Source organism: Notechis scutatus, chromosome 3, assembly GCF_049901735.1.
Source record: "Notechis scutatus isolate UNSWTSFEM ecotype Mainland chromosome 3, rNotScu1.2, whole genome shotgun sequence".
Lineage (NCBI taxonomy): Eukaryota > Metazoa > Chordata > Lepidosauria > Squamata > Elapidae > Notechis > Notechis scutatus.
Genome location: NC_142011.1, coordinates 112,072,670 through 112,094,608, shown reverse-complemented (window position 1 = coordinate 112,094,608; position 21,939 = coordinate 112,072,670). Strand labels below are relative to the sequence as shown.

Genomic DNA, 21,939 nt, shown 5'->3' with positions numbered 1-21,939 from the left:
TAAGATATTATGACAAAAATCATTTCAATACTCACCCCTCTGGGGAAGTGACAAGCGAGGAAGGCTCCCTCTGAGAATCAGTTTCAAGTGCCTCATTTATATCACAGTCAGATTCTGACTGCTCAACTTCAGTAGTGCTAACTATAAGGATATCAGCACTAGAATTTTCTATTGCACTGAAGGGAGGTGGAAACAAACCAAAGATTTAGAATGCAATTTAGACATAAATAAAAAAATAAGATTACAGTATAGATATGTCAAACTCAATGTTTTGTTAAAAAAATTAATACTTGTCTTGCTTTTAGATCTACATTTCAATTCAAATCCAAGATTTGAATGAGGTCTAAATGTTAGCAAGAAATGTATGCAAACTTATGTTTTCTAAATTCAGATATTTGAAGAACTGGATGTGGTAGAAAAGAAGCAGCATGAAAAAAAGGAAGCTAAACAAACATTAAGAGTTTTTCACTGAAATAAATTTTCTTGAAATAGTTTCCAAGTCAAAGTGATCAATCAACATCTTAGATGACTTCATTGTCATATAAAGTGATTCCAAGACTACCTGTTCAGTATAAAGCTAAGCCAGAATAATATCAGACTTGGATATGGATTCAGATATTCTTTGATGTGGTATGTCTTTTTATACTGAAGAAATGTGGGGAAATCAAAAGTACTGATATCAAATGGAATGGAGCAGGGACATAATTCAGGGTTTATTGAATGGTCTGTGGATTATTTTACTTTATGACCAAATTTTAATTTAAAAATTAAAATGAATCTGCTTCCGAACCATATGTTTTTTGTGGAGTTCCAGGGAAGGCAAAGTAGATGGAGGAACCAAAGGAACAGTTTACCACAAAGTAGTGTATTAGCTTCAACTCTTTTTAATATTTACACCAATGCTGAGCTCTCCCTGAAGGTACTAACAACTATATGTGTATCCTAACATTTGAAAAACATTTGAGGAGGTTGAACATTTAATTGAAGCGCTGGTAGAGCTGGATTGATACTATTGTGATAACCAATTAAGACCAAATCCAGGAAAAACTCAGGTATGTGCCTTCCATCTTCGCAAAAAGCAGGCTGCTAGGAAGCTGCATATTATATAAGGGACATTACTGGAGCATTGTCTCAGGCTTAAATATTTAAAGGTTATTCTAGATAGGGTCCTAACATATAACAGCATTGTACCAATACTAAACTGAAGGTCAGTAGACAAAATAACATCCTCAGAAAATTAGGGTCCTTAAGACAACAGCTCTAGGTCTTTGCTACTCAGCAGGCAAATACACCTGCCCAGTCTGGCATAAATCAGCACACACTGGGAAAGTAGATGTTGCTCTGAATGAAGCTAGCAGAATTATTACTGGATGCCTTAAACCAAAATCTACCACCCCAACTTTCTGGCGGAGTTGGGGAGAGAGAAAGAAAGACTTCTGCTACTTTTGCTGCTTTCCTTGCATGAGCCAAGTCTCTTCCCACCCACCACCACCCCGATGAGAACGGAGCTGGAGATGGTATCCTGCGATCCCAAATAAAGAATGATTGATCGGTAGGAAAACGGGGTGGGAATTTTCCTGCAGACTTTTTTTGGGATTTTACCAGGGTCTCTGGTCCACAGGATTTAAAATTATGAGTTTGGAGGTCCCTGAGGTCCAAAAGGTTGGCGACCCCTGGACTAGAAGACCTCCAAGATCCTATCCTGTTCGATCCTATCCTATCCTGTTGCACCGGCGAACTCGATGTGGGAACAATTTGGTGCCCCACAAGCTCCTCACCTCCCCAAATTGCTGGCAGTCAAATGTGTGCACGCACATGCATAGCACATTCCAAGTTTGGGGACTTATCCACAGAGGAAGGAGAGGACCTTCTCCCCAAACCCAGGCATGATTTGCAATTTGCAAGCTCAGATTTGCAAGTCTCCAAGCTTGGAATGATGTGCGCGTGCATGCGCACAGCAAAACTCCAGAGGAGATGTTCTCCCAATCCCAGACATTGTTGGTGTTTCCCTGTCCGGTGCTCCTTCCCAGAAAAGCAGAAGGTGGAGGATGCTGCTGCTGCAGCACGTGGAAGTGCGGAGGAGAAAGTTTTCAAGTAGCTTCTTGGAGCAGGATGCCTTGCAGGGTCCCAAAGACTCATTTCTGCTGGAGTTTGGGGGAGAGAAAGAAAGACTTTCTGCTTTCCTTGCATGCAGCCAAAAGCAGAAGAAAGAAGTGGAAAGAAAGTGGCCAGGCCAGGCGCTTGTGACTGTATGACTGTAACTTTGTCGCTTGTATCCTTACGGTGTATATTGACTGTTTCCTAGTTTGATTGCTTATTGTACCCTGTGACTATCATTAAGTGTCGTACCTTATGATTTTTGACTCTTGATGAATGTATCTTTTCTTTTATGTATGCTGAGAGCATTTGCACCAAGACAAATTACTTGTTTGTCCAATCACACTTGGCCAATAAAGAATTCTATTCTATTCCCTTCCCTTTGCTTCCCTTTCAATTATGAAAAAGTACTACTGAGTTTTTTTTAAAAAAAAACATAATATGGTGTCAGTAACTTGCCATGACTAAGTGAGCCTGATAAAAAGAGATCAGATCAGAAGCTGGAAGGGACCTTGAGGGAGAGAGAGAGAGGGAGAGAGAGAGAGGGAGGGGGGGAAGAGAGAGAGAGAGACACACACACACACACACAGAGAGAGAGAGAGAGAGAGAGAGAGAGAGAGAGAGAGAGAGAGAGAGAGAGATCTGATCTAACCTCTCTCCCTCCCTCTCCCTCTCTCATACACAAACTCACACAAACACACAGAGGCAGGGTGGGATTCAAATTTCTTAACAACCGGTTCATCGGTGTAGCCTAGTTTGTGGGTGTGGTTTGGTGGTCATGTGACCAACTGGGCATGGCTTGTATCTAAATATTATAAATATTTATGCAAATATTGATTTTTTTATAAAAAAGAGATCAACTTTTACCTAATATCAGGCAAAGCAGCCAGGCAGGTTGAGTTGAGAGATCTATATTTCTGCCATCGGTTACCTGAGTCTGTCACATAAAATTTGCTTGCAAGCAAACTCACAAAATTAACTCACAACACACCATGTATGTAAATATTTATTTTTTTATTTAAAAAAGAGCAACTTTTACCCAAAATCAGGCAAAGCAGACAGGCAGATTGAGTTGCTCACAGAATCACAGATTCACTTAGAGATCTGTGTTTCTGTCACTGGCTATCTGAGTCTGCAATTGAATAATAGAACCTTCAATCCTTAAAAGCAGAGCCGAAGATCTAAAGATGAGCTAGAAAGCAAGAAATCCAATGATTTCCTGCTTTCTAGCTAATCTGAAATCTCCAAGGACAACGGAACAGCTGATGGTCAGGGAAAAAAAGGAAAAATAGCAACTTAGTAGGCAAGTTTGCCAGGTAAGGAGTAAGTGGGCGGGGAGGGTTCCCGCAGGTCATGTGGGCTGCTCAGCCTTGTGCTCCCGTGCAGCCTGGATTAATTGCTTTGGGGGAGTGCTCTGGGAGTGACATTTCTCTGCGGACCACCAAAATTTTCTCGCAGACCACCAGTGGGCAGCGACCCATCGGTTGGCGACCACTGTTATAAAGTGTCACAATTTGTGTTTTTTTTTTGTTCCTTTCTTTAAGTCTTAACCATTTGTTCATTTTATTCTCACCCTTATCTTTAATTTCTAACGTTAGCCTATCCATTTTTGCACATACCAAAATTTTCTTCATTATTTCACTTTCCTCAGAGATATTCCCATTCTTTCAATTTTGGGGATATACCAATCTTGCTGCAGTTATAACATGCAACATTAAATATATCATTCCTTTACTATATTTTCCTTCTATAATTCCCAATAGGAACAATTCTGGTCTGAACTCTATTTTTTGGTCTAGCATCTCTTCCAGCCATATCTTAATCTGCTACCAAAATTCTTTTGTTTTGGTGCATGACCACCACATATGATAATATATCCCTAACACTGTCTTATATTTCCAATATTGTGGTGATATGTTTTTACTCATTTTTGCCAATCTTGTCGGTGGGAGGTGCCATCTGTAGAACATTTTTATAGGTTTTCTTTGCAAGAACTGGCCAAGGTTATTTTCCTATTCCTTTCCCATAACTTTTGCCATTTATCTAATTTAATATTGTAACCAAAGTCTTTTGCCCATACTTCTTTCACTTGTTCCTCCCCCATTACAAAGAGTTGGACAGTGTGGAAGAACATGGGCCAGTCCAGGAGTCTGGGGAAGACTCGGATAAGAGTCCTGCATCTGATACAAAGATGTGGCCAGGGGCATCTGGGAGTTATGTGCTAACTGGAGCCTCCAGAATCTGACAACAGCGAAGCAGAGGAACAAGGGTAGCCTGTTCCTAATGCGCGTGTGGACATGTGCACAGAGCTGCCAGAAAGCAAGAATAGTTAAGACAAAAGGGGCAACTCGGGAGTAAGGTTTGGAGGTGATTGGCCCTCTCATAAGACATAAAGGAGGAGCAAAGGGACAGGAACCTTTGCAGGAAGCAACTTTGTTCGCTCTGTTCGGATTAAGCCTTGAAGCTCTGTGTGGACTTTGTACTCCATTTGACTTTTTACAGTTAATTTGACACTTTAGTTGTTGGCAGCAATTCAAAGGAGATAAAGGTGGGTGCTTATCAGACTTATCCTGAAGGACTTTGGCAGACTTCCATGGGACTATTTACAAACTGTTTCAGAATCATTACAGGCTGTGAATGACTAAAATTCACAGCCATTGAAATAAAGAAAAAAGAGTTTTGGGACTAACATGTATTTGTTAGTGTCTCCGTAAGTCTTGGTCAGAACAGTTTGCTTCCTGCTAAACAAAACAAACCTCTAATTAAAAATGGAGCAACTTCCTGCAGAGAACACGTAGCTTACTCAACAGCTGGCTCTGCTGGCAAACCAGATAGCCCAGCTCCAAGCTTATGCTACTCCACCTTCTCCCTGAAGGAAATACCCGGTGGCTGTGCCTGATAAATTTGATGGCAACCAGGCCCTGTTTCCAGCTTTCTTGGGACAATGCCAGTTATGTATAAGCCTGAGAGCAGAAGACTTCCCCATGGACCAAAATAAAGTGGGGTTTATGATTAGCCTGCTCTCCAGCTCTGCAGTTTGCTGGGTAATGCCTCTATTGGTCCAGGATAGTCCTCTGTTGGATGATTTTAGTGGGTTTTGTGACCACCTCTGGCTCATGTATGAGGGCCCCATCAAAACACAGACAGTTGCCCAACGTCTGAAGGACCTGAAGCAGGGCTGGCAACCCCTGCAGGAATATATTAGTGAGTTCCGGCTGCTTAGCCAGGATTCAGCCTGGAAAGAGGCTGCCCTAATGGACTCGTTCTAAGATGGGTTGTCGGAGGAGTTGCAGGATGAGCTGGTGCGGGTCAACTGTCCAATGACCCTCAACGCGCTGGTTCATCTTTGCCTCAGGATCAACACCCACTTGCAGAGACGGATCATTTGCTGTGCCTCCAGGGAGACCCATGGGGTACCTGTCGTGCGTGAAACCCCGGCTCTGCGGGAGGAGCCCATGGACCTAGGCACCACCAGACCCTGCCTGCCGGTGACTGGGAACAGAAGGCGTGCAGGGGGTTGTGCTTGTATTGTGGGGAACCTGGGCACATGGGCTTTGTGCCCCAAGAAGAAACAAGGGGCATCAACCCCTGTGCCTGCTCCACAGCCACAGAAAACCCTGTCGGGAAACAGAGCCTGATCTGGGTCGGGCGCGCACCAACACTGAGTCATGCCCAGTAGACACAGATTCTGGACTCCCTCAGCACTTGATCTTGGTGGCACAAGTATTCTGTCAAATAGCACACATGGAATTCCAGCACACGTCCTGGTCGATTCTGGCGCCACCACAAACTTTATGGACGCAGCATTTGCAGCTAAGTATGTAGTCCCTTAGTGTCCAGTGGACCCTCCCATGATCATGGAGACCATCGATGGCCGGGTGCTTTTGCCTGGGCTTATTAAGGCCATCACGCAACCCTTGCACCTCACCATTAGCTCTCATGAGGCAGCCATTCAGTTCTATATTACTTCCGGCCTGCATTTCCCCATGGTCTTGGGCTTGGTATGGCTCAGGACAGATCTACTGGTCCCAGAACCTTATCACTTTCCTGAGATTGCAATGCGTGGACCACACCCGCCAAGTCTGCGCAGGCCAGTTGCTGAGTCCACCTGGGGTGTCCTTGCCTTCCGAACTAGTGGACTTCGCGGATGTCTTCATCGAGCAGGAGGCAGACCAACTGCCCCCACACCTGCCCTATGACTGTCCCATTGATTTGTTGCTGGATGCGGCACTCCCCATGGGCCGTTTGTACTCAATGTCAGACCCTGAATTGGCCGTGTTGTGGGACTTTCTGGACAAGAATCTCGCCCGGGATTTAATCTGGCCCTCATCGTCGCCACTGTCTTCCCTGGTACTGTTTGTCAAAAATAAGACTGGCGTCTTGAGGCTTTGTTGCAATTACCAGAAGTTAAACACCATCATGGTGCGCAATCGGTATCCTTTGCCCTTGATTCTTGAACTGCTGGAACAGCTCTGAGAGGCTACTATTTTCCCCAAGTTGGACCTGCGTGGAGTATATAATTTGGTGCGGATCCGGCCCAGAGATGAGTGGAAGACAGCATTTGGTACCAGGCACGGGCATTTAGAATGCACTGTCATGCCATTTGGGTTGACCAATGTTACCGCTGTCTTCCAACATTTTATGAATGACATCTTCTGGGATCTTTTGGATCAATTTGTCGAGAATTACGACAACATTTTGATCTACTCTAACTGGAGGGAGAGTCACCAACACCATCTGTGCCTGGTTCTGCAACAGCTCCGGGAGAACCGCCTGTACATGAAACTGAAGAAATGCCAGTTTTTCAAGTCCACCATCGAGTTCCTGGGGCATCGCATCTCTCCCGATGACATTGCGATGGAGCCGAGCAAGGTCAAGTCGTTGTGCTGTTGGCAACCTCCTCAGAGAGTGAAGGATGTCCAGCGAGTCCTTGGGTTTGCCAACTATTATTGGTCCTTCATCCCCGGCTTTGCTTCTCTGACGTGCCCCTCACTCGGCTTGAAACAGGCCTTCATGAAAGAGCCTATCTTGAAAGATGCCTTCTGTTCATAGTGGAAGCAGATGCGTCCGATGTTATGGTCGAAGTGGTATTACTCCAGGCTCATACATCCGGCAGTACCCTTTTCCCTTGCGCGTACTATTCACAGAAGCTCAATTCTTCCAAGCACAATTACACCATCTGGAAGAAGGAGCTACTGGCCATTAAGGTGACGTTTGAGGTCTGGAGGCATTATTTGGAGGGGGCACAACATCAAATTGAGGTCCGGGCGGACCACAAAAATCAAGTTCCTGAAGACCACCCAGAAACCAATGCCAGATTCGGTGGTCCTTCTTCTTTGCACAGTTTAATTTCCGTGTTACTTATTTCCCAAGTAGTCGCAACCAAAGGGCGGACCAGCTCCCGCTCTGGACTATTCTGCCCATAGAGTCTTTCTCCCCAGTTCAGGAACCAGTGGACTTACGAGCTCTGATACAGGAGGCGCAGCGGTATGACGCTTGGGTGGAACAACAGAAGCAAGAGGTGGGGGCCACCTCTCCGTGGATGTTCACCAAGGAACTCTTGCGATACCGAGACAGGCTCTATGTACCGGTGGGGCTGCTCCGGGGACTTATCTTGTCGCAGTGCCATGATAATCATGTGGTGGGGCACTTCGGCTTCTTCAAAACTTTAAATCTAGTTTCTCGGACCTTCTGGTGGCCCCACTACAACACAACATCCAATCCTATGTCATGTCCTGTGTATGATGCCGGTAGGCCAAGTTGGCGACGGGGGCTCCCCCAGGGCTGCTTCAGTCCTTGCCAATACCATAGAAACTTTGAGGCGCCATTTCTATGGACTTCTTGACAGATTTTCCTCTGTACTCTGGCTTTATGACTGTGTTCATGGTGGTAGACATGCTGACGAAGATGGTGCATTTCATTCTGTATTGTGGGTTACCGACACCTCGCACCACCGCCCACATGTTTATCCAACATGTCTTCTGGCTGCATGGCCTACCTGATCGGGTTATTTCAGACCAAGGGGCTCAATTTACAGCCCAGTTCTTGAAAAGGCTGATGACGGCCTTGGATGTTAAAATCTGCCTGTTGTCAGTGCATCATCCGGAAACCGATGGCGGAACTGAGAAACTTATCAGGATCCTGGAGCAATACATGTGCTTCTTTGTGAACCAACAACAAGACAATTAGTCAGATTATTTGGCAGTAGCAGTGTTTGTATTTAATAACTCGCAGTACAATCCCTCCACGCAAACAACCCCTTTCTTAGCCAATGTGGGATAGCATTCTCAGTTCTTTCCCCTCATGCAACTCGACTCTCCGATTCTGGTGACTAATGACTGACTGTCCAAGTTGCAGGCTGTCCATGAATTGGTGCAATGGTATCTGGAGAAAGCCAAAGAGAACTATAAAAGAGTCGTGGACCGCTCTCAGCGTGCAATGCCGCCATTGGCTGTAGGGGATCAGGTATGGTTGTCCACCAGGCACCTTCCATCAGACCAGCCGGTCAAGAAGCTAGACCAACGGTACCTTGACCTGATTCCTGTGGAGGTGGTGATCAACCCTGTCGCCTACTGCCTGACATTGCCACGCTCACTGCATGTCCATCCAGTCTTCCATAGATCCTCCTTGTTCAAGAATGGCCAGCTTGTCCACTCTGCCAACCTGACCGTCTTCAGCCAGCGCCACGTGCTGGAGATGGACTGCCCAAGTATGAGGTAGCCAGCATTTGGTACTCCCAGTGGCTAAAATGGCGGTTCCAGTACCTCATTGAATGGAAGGGTTATGGACCGGAGGATTTCACTTAGGCGTATATGATTTCCGTGCATGCCCCTGCTTTGGTGGAAACATTCCACAACCAATTTCCATCATGGCTGCATCCAGACCATCAGACCGGGGGAAGGTCCCCGTGGTGAGGGATAGTGTTGTGGTCCATTCGCAGCCTGCGGAGAGGGCAACAGTCAGACAGTGAGGAGGAACATGAGCCAATCCGGGAATCTGAGGAGGACTCGGACAAGGGACCTGCATCTGATACAGAGATGGGACCAGGGCCATCTGGGAGTTATGTACTGACTCCAGAGCCTCCAGAATCTGACAGCAGCGAGGCAGAGGAACAAGGGGAGAATGTTCCCAGTGAACATGTGCACAGAGCTGCCAGAAGGCAAGAACAGTTAAGACAAAAGGGAAAACTCAGGAGTAAGGCTTGGAGGTGACTGGCCCTCCCATAAGACATAAAGGAGGAGCAAAAGGAAAGGAATCTTTGCAGGAAGCAACTTTGTTCGTACTGGTTGGTTTGAAACCTAAAGCTCGGAATTTGTGTTCTGTTTTGGCCTCATATAACTAATTGGATATTTAGCCGTTGGCAGCAGTTCAAGGAAGATAAAAGTGCATGCTTATCAGAGCTATCCTGAAGGACTTTGACAGACTTCCATGGGACTATTTACAAACTGTTTCAGGCTCATTATAAAGGCTGTGAATGACTAAAATTCACAGCCGTTGAAATAAAGAAAAAAGGGTTTTGGGACTAACATGTGATTGTTAGTGTCTCCATAAGTCTTGGTCAGAACATATTCTGGGGTTTTCAAATGTATTTTAGATTTTATTTTTTCCCATATACATATTGGTGAATTTCTTATAACATGATTTTGGAAATATCTATGGCTTTTATTCTTTTCATACCATAGGAAGGCATGCCATCCTAGTTATAAATCATGTCCTTCTAAATATAACAATCTCTTGTACCTATGGGTTATCTATTCTTTTAACCATGTTATCACACAAGTTTGGTAATATAAAAACCAATCTGGTAATCCAAATCCTCTTTAAGTTCTTGTAAAATTTTCAGTTTTATTCTTGCTTTTTTGCCTTGCCATATAAATTTCAAAGTTAATTTATTCAAGTCATCATAGGTACTATTTGGAACAGGAAGAGCAATTTTGGTTGAATATTCATTTTTACCATAGTATTCCTACCCAACATTGATAAATGTAGGTTTTTCCATTTTTCCAAATCTGATTTCATTTCTTTAAGTAGTTTTATATAATTGTCTTCTTTTATCATTGCACATCTTGCTGTTAAGTATATTACCAAGTCTTTAACTTTCTTAACTATTTGAAATTCCACTTCTGCCAGTTTTTCTTTTTGTTTTTGTGAGAGATTTTTAACTATCACTTTAGTTTTTTCTCTATTTATTTTCAGACCTGCTACCTCTCCAAACTCCTCTATTTCTTTTAATAGTTTAGGAATAGTCTCTAACGGATCTTCCTCTCCAAACTCCTCTATTTCTTTTAATAGTTTAGGAATAGTCTCTAATGTATCTTCTATGATAAATGCCAAAACATCTGCAAACACTTGTAGCTTATATCAGGAGTGGGATGCAAATATTTTTACTACTGGTTCTGTGGGCATGGCTTGGTGGGCGTGGCTAGATGGGCATGGCCATGTGACTGGATAGGTGTGGCTTTTTGGGGAGGGGTGCAGCAGCATCCCCCCCCCTGCGCTCCATTTCTTTTGTCTCCTGGGCCTCGGGGAAGCCTCCTTGGAGGGGGGGCGTTTTTGCTCCCAGAAGACTTCCCTGAGGCCTAGGAGGGCAAAAAACAGAGTATAGGAGGGACACAGAACACACACACACATGCTCCATTTTTTGGCCTCCTGGCCAAAGCAGTAATACAGTGAGGGGGATCCTAGCACAGCTGATCGTTGGAACAGCTGATCGTTGGGAGGGCAAAAAAAGAAATACAGGTTCAGCTGAACTGGTAGCTGTTTTTGACTACCAATTCAGCCGAATGGTAGTATTTTTTACTACCGGTTTGCCCAAACCGGGCCGAAGCGGTAGAATCCCACCATGGGTTTATATCTTTCATCTCTTATCTCCATTCCTTTAATTTCTGTATTTTGTCTAATATTCCTATAAGACTTCCAAAGTCAATATAAATAGTAAAGGTGATAGTGGACATCCTTATTTTGTTCCTTTCTTTATATTAAAATTCTTTGTATAGTCCCCATTTACAATTACTTTAGTTGTTTGTTTGTATCGTCTTAATTACATTCATAAATTTTTTTCCAAAGTCCATACAGTTTAATTGGTGTACCATAAATTGCCTGTTTACATTATTAAAAGCCTTCTGGGCATCTAACAAAATTTGTGCCATTTGTTTCCCTGGATGTGTTTCGTAATATTCTAATGTGTCCAAAATAATCCTTAAATTGTGTTTTATTTGTATTTTTGGTAAAAAAAAAAAAAAAAAGTTTGGTCTGGGTGAATAAATTCAGTCAAAAAAAATTTCAGTCTCTATTATTGAGGTGAAAATTTTGTAATCCACATTTAATAAGGATATTGGTCTATAATTTTTTATCTGTGTCAGATATATATCCTCTTTAGCAATCTAGCATTTACATCTAGCATTTACATCGCTTCTATCCATGTATATGGTAATTAGGCTTCTGATAGAAGCTTGTTACAGACTTCCTTCAGTGGCATGATTAGCATATCTGAAAAACATTTATAGAATTCTGACAGTAGCCCATCTGGGCCTGGTGTTTTATCTTTTTTTTTTCTTTTTATCGCTTCTGTTAGCTCACACATTGTTACTTTTCCATTTAATATATTTTTAACGTTTTCTAGGACTTTGGGTAGATTGGCTTCTTCCATCTATTGTGTTATTTTTTCCATTGATTTATTTTCTGTATCATATAGTTTTTCATAATATTCTTTAACTATTTTTTGTCTCATGTTGGAATTGTGTATGTCCCTGATCATCATGCAATTTATTTATCACCTTTTTCTCTTTTTCTTTTTTCAATTTATACACCAGCCATCTTCCTGGTTTATTTGCATTTCAAAAATGGGTTTTTTTTGCCCTTTTAGTTTGTTGGGCTATTTCTTCTGAGACTATTAAATTCAATTTATATTTAGTCATCTCCGTTTGTCTTTTAAGCATTTTCTTTTGGGGGTCTCTTTGGAGCTCTAGCTCCATTTTTTATACTCTTCTTTTAATATCACAGTCTGTTGCTTTTTCTCTTTATTCTTTTTAGCCATGTAGGTTACAGCTAATCCTCTGAAGTATGCTTTGGCTGGGTTCCATACATTCTGAAGTGAGGTATCTTCTCTTTTATTTTCTTTAAAGAAAAATTCAATTTCCTTTGCTGCTGGCTCTGTAAATTATTTCTCTCTTAATATAGCTTGGTTCAATATCCACCTAAGATTCTTCTTTACTCTTCTCCGAATCAATTTTACTGGATTACAGTCAGCCCAAACACTAGGTTCTATCTCCGTCTCAAGTATATCAGTTCTTAATTCAGGGGACATCCATATCATGTCAATTCTAGACCATGATTTATGTCTATTTGAATAAAATGTGTAGTCTTTTTCAGGTTCATCTCTCTCCAAACATCTTGTATACAGATTTCTTCTGTCATTTTTATAAAACATCTTAGGCAGGGGGTGGGATGCAAATATTTTTACTACCTGTTCTGTGAGCATGGCTAGGCGGGAGTGGCCAGGTGAGTGTGATCATGTGACTGGGTGGGCATGGCTTTTTTGTGTGTGTGATTTCCAAAAAGTTGCCAAGAAGAAAGAAACAGAATAGCAAAGAGCCCCAAGAGAGCTCGATTGGTCAGCCCAGCCTCGGCTTTCCGAGAGAGAGAAGAGACACAGAAAGAGACATAGAGAGGGAAGGAGAGGAACAGATGACAATGGAGAGAGAGAGAGAAAGAGACAGAGGAGAAAGAGAAGGAGAAAGGAAAGAGTGAGAATGAGGGGGGAGAGAAGAGAGAGAAAGAGAAAGGAGAGAGAGAGAAAGAGAGAGGAGAGAGAGTGGAGAGGAGAGATAGAGATAGAGAGATGCAGAGAGAGAGAGAGACAGAGAAAGGTAAACAATACACCCAAGGCCGGGTGTGGCAAGAGGTGGCAGGGAGGGGACAGGTGAGGCAGGGTCAGGTGCGGCAAATAATTTAACATCCAGTTCTCTGCCCTAAAGACTGGCTGGGTAGGTGTGGCTGGTCGGGTCATGTGACTGGGTGGGACTGAGTGACGTAAAGTTGGCTGTTGTGTTTTCTGTGGCAAACGGGTCCAAATGACTCTTTTAAGGTTGCAGACCCCCTGGTCTAGGCCCAGCCAAATCTTCTGTTTATGTATAGTAGATTTCAACAATTTGCTCCTCTCTGCCACTAGGTGTCACTCTCCCTTCATTAATTTGATTCTTCAGGAATCCGTGAAACACAATTCTTTTGAAGTTCTCTTTAAAATTCTTTTTAACTTTTTAGAGCTGTTTTTGCTCCTAATTTAGTTAATTAGTTGTTCTGACCCATCTGCACTCTCAAAAAACTTTAAAAATCCACAATGTTTGCTATGTAAAGTTTTTCTCTTTTTTTTCTATTCGGTCTGATTCTATTTCTGGTCCCCCATTTGGTTGATTGCCACTCTCTTCCCTCTGATGGGGGAGTTTTTTCTTTCTTTCTGTTTAGGATTTATTTGCTCCAGGCAGTATAGTTCAAAGATCGAAGACCCCCCTAAGGGGCCTCTGGCAGAAAGAAATCAATCATGGAGAACAAAGCCCTGTACTGCCTTCAACTGTAATCAGAGGTCTATAGTACCACTAAGGACTATTCATTGAGTATGGTTTGTCAGCTAACTACAAATTCACCTGGTGGTGATCTGTTCTATTCCACATTTTTCTAGCTTACCAAGAAGTAGGTTGTGGTCTACTTTGTCAAATGCCTTACTAAAATCTAGGTATACTCTGTCCACAGTATTTTGCTGGTCTACTAATTTAGTCATTTTATCAAAGAATGAAATAAGATTGGTTTGGCATGATCTGTTTTTAACCAACCCATTCTGGCTTTTAGTTATAAATTTATCTTTCCATTTTGTGTGTAGTCGTGTGAAAACAATGTTCCATGACTTTTTTCAAACATACAAATCATTGTATATATTTGAACTTCATTTGTTTCTAGGTGTTTGCAAATCTGTTCTTTGATTATATTTTCCAGGATCTTCTCAAGTACTGATGGCAGACTGATTGTAGTTTTCTGGGCCTGTTTTTTCTCCCCTTTCTTGAAGATAGGAACCACAATGTCCTGCTGTTCAGCTCTCTGGTCGACTCAGTTTTGCTGTCTGGTCTGGTCTGCTCAGCCTGCTACTCAGCTTTAGAGAACAGAGCTCTCTACCTCAATGCGCCTCTGCTGCTGTGCTACCTGTCTCCGCTACTACAATTCTCCCCTCCACCAATTCTGCCATCAATTTCTTATAGCCACCACTTTTTGGATGGGTTACTATAGGTCTTTGTCCTCTGCCTCAGACAGGCCGCTGGGAAGGGCTGGCAGGCTGGCAGGAGACAGGGGACTGTTCTAGCTGAAGAGAGAATGCTGTTCAAGTCTTCCACAAATCCTCCACCTGGGGTAGGTTGTTGGGGAGGACTGCCCAGTTGGAAGGACATAGAGGTATGGCTGCGGTGGTCGGGCTACCTCTGGTTTGCTAGGTCCTGGATCAGGATGCCTGGCTGCCCCCTCAAGTTGGGTGCCTAGGTTGGAGTATGGGTCCAGGAAATTACTGTATTCTGCCTCTAACAGCCTCCCTTCTTGCCCGCATTCAGACGCCAGTTCACTGCTTTCAGTTGCGACTTTTCCAGCATTGGGCTGCTTAGTTGGGCTCCTCAGCTGGATCTATTGTTCTCTGTTGCATTCAGCATACAGAGCCTTTCATTCGTTGTGCTGCTGTTTTGCTGGTGTTTTCCTCTTTAACCCCAATTTCTTCTTTTCCTTTATCCTTTCTATCTTTCATAACTAACTTGTGCTCCTTTTTTCCCATCTCCTTATACTTTCCTACTTAATTTAGTAACTTTTCTCTCAACGATCTGATGCTGCTTCCTCCACATATCATATAAGTATAATATCATATCATATCATATTTCAATAAGAATAAGAAAGAGAATAGGATAAAAAATACCAAAGCTGCTTACTCATACAAATAAGCCATGTGGATAAAATATACAAAGCAAATTTAAAATAGTAAATATCAAAATGAGAAAACAGAAATATTTACCTGGACTGAGAGTCTGGTGAGATCTCAGAGGTAGATATGCTGAAAATATTTTCAGGAATATTAGTTATGATGAAAGAAGCTTCATTTGAATTCATTGAAGACTGTTCCTGAATTTCAGAATTCTTTAAGTCCCCCTTTTCCATGTTCTGTTCAAAAAAGTAAAACAGATTTTAACATGAATTCTAGCAACTTCAGAACTTACATTTTATTAGTCAACACAAATGATGGTATATGACAACTGTTTTAGTAATAGAGTAAATTAACTGCACAAAGGATTTTAAAGAGAATGGGAACAGAAAAAACTAATACTGAGATCTTGAAGCTATTATAAAAGCTATTTATTTATTTAGCATATGGCATTCAATTTATATTCCAACTTTCAACCAAAGGAAACTAATCAAACTAAATATTTCAGGTGCTAATTCAGTATGCTTTTCTGCTTCAAACTGAACTGTAATTATCCCAGCAAATTTAAACACTCTGTTCAGGGAGTCCGTTTTTTTTCTAATGTAGTCATGGGAATGTACATGCTTTTTAAACACAAGCTGTCAACTCATAAAATATTTCTATGGTCTTTTAGAGTTGTTTTAGAAAGGGAGGGGGGAGCAGTGGGGTAGCTTTGTTAATTTACAATCTTAAATTATTCAATATTATAATATATTACTTTTGTATCAATCTCTATATTCTTAACCTCACTCCTCTTATTACCACTTATATATTAATAATCATACTTGCACTGTTTACCAAATTTATAGTTGTAATAACAATTCACAAATATTAAATTAAATTATAATTATTAAATTATAATTTTCCATTATTTGTCCCCTTTTTAATTTTTAAATATGCCACTATTATTTGAAAAAATCCCCTTTCTAATCACTTTTGATACAAGTAGACTAGTATTCATCATATTTGTTTAGCAAATTATGCAGTTCTAATAATAGTTATTTTTATTAAATTACAGCCTTTCATTATCTATATCATTATCTTCACAATATTATTTTTGTGTCAGTCAAATTCCATATGTTATTCCTTTACCTACAATAACATGTTAACTTTTATTTATTACATTTAACGGTTATATATCTTAACTAGTACTACACATTTCTATAAGATCATACTATCCTTTTCTTTTTTTTTAACTCTTCATCTCTCACTCTCGTTGAAGTTTTAGTGTTCCGTTTCTTAGCTTGTCTCCCATTTGTCTCTTACATTTCCGTCGCTATCTGCCACTTCCAGATCTTAAATATTTCCTCCTTCTCTATTATATTCCATTGTCTCATTTTCAATTTAACTATTTTCACCCCTCTTTCTCCCAAAGATTTCTTTTTGCAATTCCATTTCCTGTTTAATTTCCTTTATAGTATTCTATTCCCTTAGTATTCTCCCCTTCCATCAATATATTTATTTATATTTTCTTTTTGTCTTTAGTTAGCCCCTCCTCTTCCTGGACCTCCTGCTTTCTTCTTGTCGTTTGTGTCTCAATTTCCAGCTCTGCGTCCATGTTTTGTATTTTATTCAAAATGACCTCAAGTCCTTTTGTCACTCTATCCATTATTTCCTGAAAGCCCAATGCAATTTCTTTGCAAATTCCACTCATTTTTATTTTTGTTTCTTTATTTCTTCCCAGCCAATTATCCAACTGTCTTTATCCAAGCCAAATGACTTTTCAAGCTGAAAAACCAATATCCAACGTCCAGGAATCTTTATGTCTCAAAATTAATCAATCTGTTCTTAATAGTCTTAAGAATTTCACTTCATATACCAAATCTTTTCAAAACTTTGGGAATCTGTTGTTTTTTTCTTTGACAGCAGGTGGTACTCTTAAATTAGTTTTCACTTTGTCTTGTCTTTTAAATCACACTTTAATCAAATACATTCCAAATCTTTCAAAAATGAATGCTATATTCGTTTTTTTATATATATTTCAGCATTTTTATAAATGCCTATCCAAAGCCAGTGTCCATCCAATCTCAAAATCCAGTTTCTATATTTTTAACAAATTTGCTGTTTTCTTTCTTCACTTCCGTTTTTAGAATATTAACTTCAGTATATTATTTTAAGACATTAACTTTTTACTCCAGTAGTTAGGTTGCAGCCATTTAATATACTTATGAGTCCACTTTTCTGAATATTCTTCTCAGGGTCCTGTTTTAAAATAAAAAGGATAGTTCTCACCCAGTTTCACACTGTCACTAACTCCGCTCCTGCACTTTGCTTGGATGTTAAACAGACGCCGGCTGTGTGGTATTAATCTTGGCTGCCTCTTCTCCACGATGTGGCATAGAGAGCAATAGCCTAGGGCTCTTCAGGGGAATTGCATTTTCCCCTGGGGCCTCACAAGGCACCTCTCCTTTGCTTCGCCTCCCCTGCAGGGTGGTTTTTGGTTTCTCCGGATCCCACGAACATGAAAAAGCCAGCACAGGGGATGGAGAGCTCCTTTCCCTTGCTTCTGGTGTCACCAGTAACGTCACTTCCTCCTTGGCAGTCTGAGCTTTCTGAATTGGCACAGGAAGAACATTCTTTGTTGCATGTTTTTAATTATGTTTCTAATGTTAAGTGTCCATTTCAAATTCTGGGAAATTAGAGAACCCAGAAACTTGAAGATCTCAACTGTTGATACTATGTTGTATAATATTATAAGAGGTGATAAAATAGTAGGGCTCCTCCTAAAATCCACTTTCATTTCTGCAGTTTTAAATGTATTAAATGCAGTTTTAAATGCAGATTGCTCTGACTGTACCACAGAACCAGTTGTTCAATCTCCCATCTGTATACAGACTCATTATCATCTCAAATGAGACCAATGACCATTGTATCATCTGCAAACCTCAGTATTTTAACCGTGGAATCCTTTGAGCTGCATCACCGGTGTAGAGAAAGAAGAGAAATGGAGACAGCAGAGTATACGGCTCTGGTTAAGTGAATTGGCATTTGATCTAATTTTATCTACTTTCATCTGCACAGCTACAGAGTCAGTTTAGAGCAGAGGTCACCAACTGGTGGCCTGCGAGAAAATTTTGGTGGTCCGCAGTGCACCCGGGTGGCGGAGCTGCTCTGGGATGACCAATGGGCCAGTCCTGTGACTAGAACTCTGCGATATGGGACTGGCCAGGAAGCTCATGGTGATGCTATAAATCTCCATCGTACGTGGAGGGTGGTACGTGCAATATGCATCTTCGCAGATGGTGCAAAGTGCAAGGGGTAGCACAGCCCTCGCTGGCCAGATCAAGGTAATGGTGCTGTTGAGCCAAGAGTGGGTAGGGGTGGCGGCGCAGGCAGGCCAAAGCAACAAGTGGCAGCATCCTGTAGCTCTTTTGTCTTCCTGATGTAGCTTCCTGTCAGCTGAACCCACCACTGGCTGGTCCCACCCCTCACCCTCCCCTCCCAAGTCACTCCTTGCCTGGCCTGAGAAGGGAAAGGCGGGGGATGGAGATTCGCTCCATATTCCAGAGTGGGAGCAAAGCTTCACATTTTGCAGGTGTTTCTTCTGGCCCTTTTTGGTGCTGCGCAACTGGAAGATGCATGACTTCCTCAGACACTGGCTGACCCGGCTGCGGCTGACGCTACTCTCGCCGCCTCCATGGGATGCTTGCTGTTCTTGCAGCGCCTTGCGCAGCACACTTAAATTTAGCACACTTCACAATGGGGGAGACAGCATCCCTTCCTCCTCCTGGAGCTCATTACGATGCGAAGCCGGGTCGGGCAAGCGTCTTGGGACAGAGAGCAGGTCGTGCGTCTCCCCGAGCGACCAAGTGTGTCCAGCTCTAAACAAAGGCCGAAGAAGCACCACAAGAACCAGAGAGTGCCAGAGAATCAGAATGAGAGAGACGAGAGAGAAAGAGATGAGAGAGAGAGAGATGATGAGAAAGAAAGAGATGAGAGATATTAAATGAGAGAGAGCAATGAGAGAGAGAGACAGAGAGAGAGAGAGAGAGAGACAGAGAGAGAGAGAGAGAGAGAGAGAAAGAAGAGAAGAGAAGAGAAGAGAAGAGAAGAGAAGAGAAGAGAAGAGAAGAGAAGAGAAGAGAAGAGAAGAGAAGAGAGAGATCCTGGTGTTTTGTTTTCTGCGGGAAATGGGTCCAAATGGTTCTTTGAGTGTTTAAGGTTGCAGAAATAGGCGGCCAAGCTAAGTGCCTAAAGGACCCCATCCCATCACTAGGAATCCAAGCGCTTCAGCGACCGGCGCGCTGCATTCATATTAATGGTCTGCAGGATTTAAAATTATGGATTTAGTGTCGAGTTTCCGGTTTGTCGGCTTCGCGAGCGGCAGGGATTTGCGGAGCTGCGCGATCCTCGTCGCGCTAGCCGTTTTGGGGCTCCGACCCAGACGGGTACGAGCTAGGCTGCCCTGCAGGGGCAGCTGAAGGTAGGGGGGATCCGGAGAAGGGTTTGGGGGTGTTGCAGACCCCCTTCCCGGCCGGCAGAACTCCCTTTTCCCAGGACGGTGCAGCGGCGGTCCGTAATGGCCGCCACAAAGAAGCTGGCAGCCGGGTAAGAATGCGCAGGAGGAAGTGGAGAAAGTGCTTGAGAGGAGAAAGTTTTTCTTGGTTCCTAGGACTCTAAGACATATTTAACAAAATTCCTGAAAAGTATGACTTTCTGAATGATACCTTCGAGAAGAGGAAAAAAGCGGCAGTTTAATGGTGCTGAAAGGATAGCTTACCCTCTTTTTTCACGGAATAAAAAGTGAATATTAAGAAACTTATTTTTGTTAGGTGAAAACTGGCTCTAAGCGGTGAGTGGGAAAAGAGAAGACTTAAAAAAAAATATTTGTATGCTAAGACCTTGTTGGAGGAGATGCCTTAAGGATTGAAAGACTAAAATATATTGCAATAAGACTTTAAGAAACAGATTTGGACTTTCTTTTTCTCTAATTGATACTACCCCAGGAGGAGAGAGTGGGAACTCTGTCTTGGCTTGGACTGACTGAGAACTTTGGGATTGTCTTATTTTTCTTTGGAATATTCTGGCTGTTGTAAGAGAAAAGAAAAGAAAAGATTTATAATGGCTTCTTCTATCGAGGAACTGAGAAAAGATTATGAGCAAGCAAAACAAAATGGTAAAGCTGGTGTGAAAGAAGCCTTCCTTTTTTAGAAATGGCGCTTATTAATTATCAACAAACATTGCAACAGATGAAGACAGAAGAAGAAGAACAAAGGGAGGAAGCCATCTTTAATAAATCTCAGAACTCACCAAGAGGGAAGGAAGAGGAAAAAGAAGAGAAATAAAGGACTTAAGATTTAAAAAACATTTAAGAAAGGGAAAAACAAGGTGCAAAATCAATATAAGGATGGTAAACAAAAGGGAAGAGAAATGCGACAGAGAAGGGAAGCCAGTAAGGCAGAGGCTAGAAGAAGGGGGCTAGAAAGGTTTGTTGGGGGAAGAAAGAAAGGGAAAAGGTGGAGAAAAGCTACAAAGTTTTGAAATTAAATGAGAAAAAGAAATTTTTTAGGGATAAAGGATAAGTATAATTTCTTCAAAGAGATTTTGCAAGGTACATAAGATGATATTGTAGTATTGTATCAGAAATAGAAAATTTAAATGGCTTGAGAGTTGATAAAAGATTAAAATGTTGGAATGTTAATAACGATTGGTTTGAAAATATAATATGAGGGGAGATTTAGAATATTAAACTTTAATTAAAGAGTTTATTAAGATTATGGTATTGATGTTATTATAAAATTTTCATTATAGTATTTTGTTTTTAACATTTAAATCTATTGCTTAACCATGTATTTAATTGTTTTAGATGTATTATTCAGTTAGAATGTACCAAGCAAAATCGGATTGGGTATTTTAAAGATTAATTTGATTAATTTAGTGGGGAGATAGAAAGGCATCATACTCTGATTAGTGATTTCAGGAGAAATTTCTTTCTTTTTAAAAGGAATGAGACAAAGGTATAATAGAGAATGGACAAAAGATATAAATATAATGACTCAAATTAAGATGATTAATTAAGATAGAATTAAGAAGAGTGAAATATGTGGAGAAGTTAATATAGAAGACTTAGAATGGTAAATAAAATAAGTAATGATATATAAGATGAGCTGAATATAATTGAAGTCCATGAAAAGAGAGATACCTGGGTCCAAGTTACTTTCCAAAAAGATTTTTTTTATGTTTTGTGTGTTGTGTGATTATGTTGTTGTTTTTTGGGGGGGAAATTAATAAAACCTTGTAGAAATATAGAATGAGAACAATGGTAACTAAGTCAGAAAGAAGTAGATGAAATAATAATAATAAAATTGAGTAAGAGTAAAGAGAAATAAAGGGAAATTGGATAAGAGGTTTTTGGTATGTTTATATGGAAATGGTTTAAAACAGAATTATAGCTTATCTGACTTGTTAAATTTATAATGGAAAAAGGTTTAAACGTGTAATGGATAATGATGACTTGTGTGTTTTGAAAATCAATAAAACTTGTTTAAAAAAAAAAAAATTATGGATTTAGTGGTTCCTGAGGTCCGAAAGGTTGGTGACCCCTGGTTTAGAGGCAAGAATTTCTGGGATGATGGTACTGAATGCCAAGGTGAAGTCTATAAAAAGGACCCTTACATAAATCATTGGGGATTCAAGATGTTGCAAGGTGCAGTGCAATACCATATTGACAACATCATCTGCCAATTTATTTGCATGGTAGGCAAACTGCAGGGGGTCTAGCAGCAGATCTGTGATGATTTTCAGGTGGGCAAACACTAACCTTTCAAAGGTTTTCATAGCTACATATGTCAGAGCAACCAGTCTCTAGTCATTCAGTTCCTAGATGGTTTTCTTAGGCACTGGAATGATATTAATTC

General features: G+C 41.3%; 1 protein-coding gene across 3 annotated transcripts in view; it reads right to left on the bottom strand.

The window, feature by feature from the left end:
- The window catches only part of SUCO (SUN domain containing ossification factor), a 210,093-nt gene that overhangs the window by 127,437 nt on the left and 60,717 nt on the right, over positions 1–21,939 (bottom strand). For all 3 annotated transcript variants that reach the window (XM_087962483.1, XM_087962484.1, XM_026681814.2), the window contains exons 4-5: positions 15,137–15,282; positions 36–176 (exon numbers count right to left, since the gene is read on the bottom strand). In XM_087962483.1, coding sequence (XP_087818609.1) covers positions 36–176; positions 15,137–15,282 — 287 coding nt within the window. The remainder of the gene's footprint in view (positions 1–35; positions 177–15,136; positions 15,283–21,939) is intronic.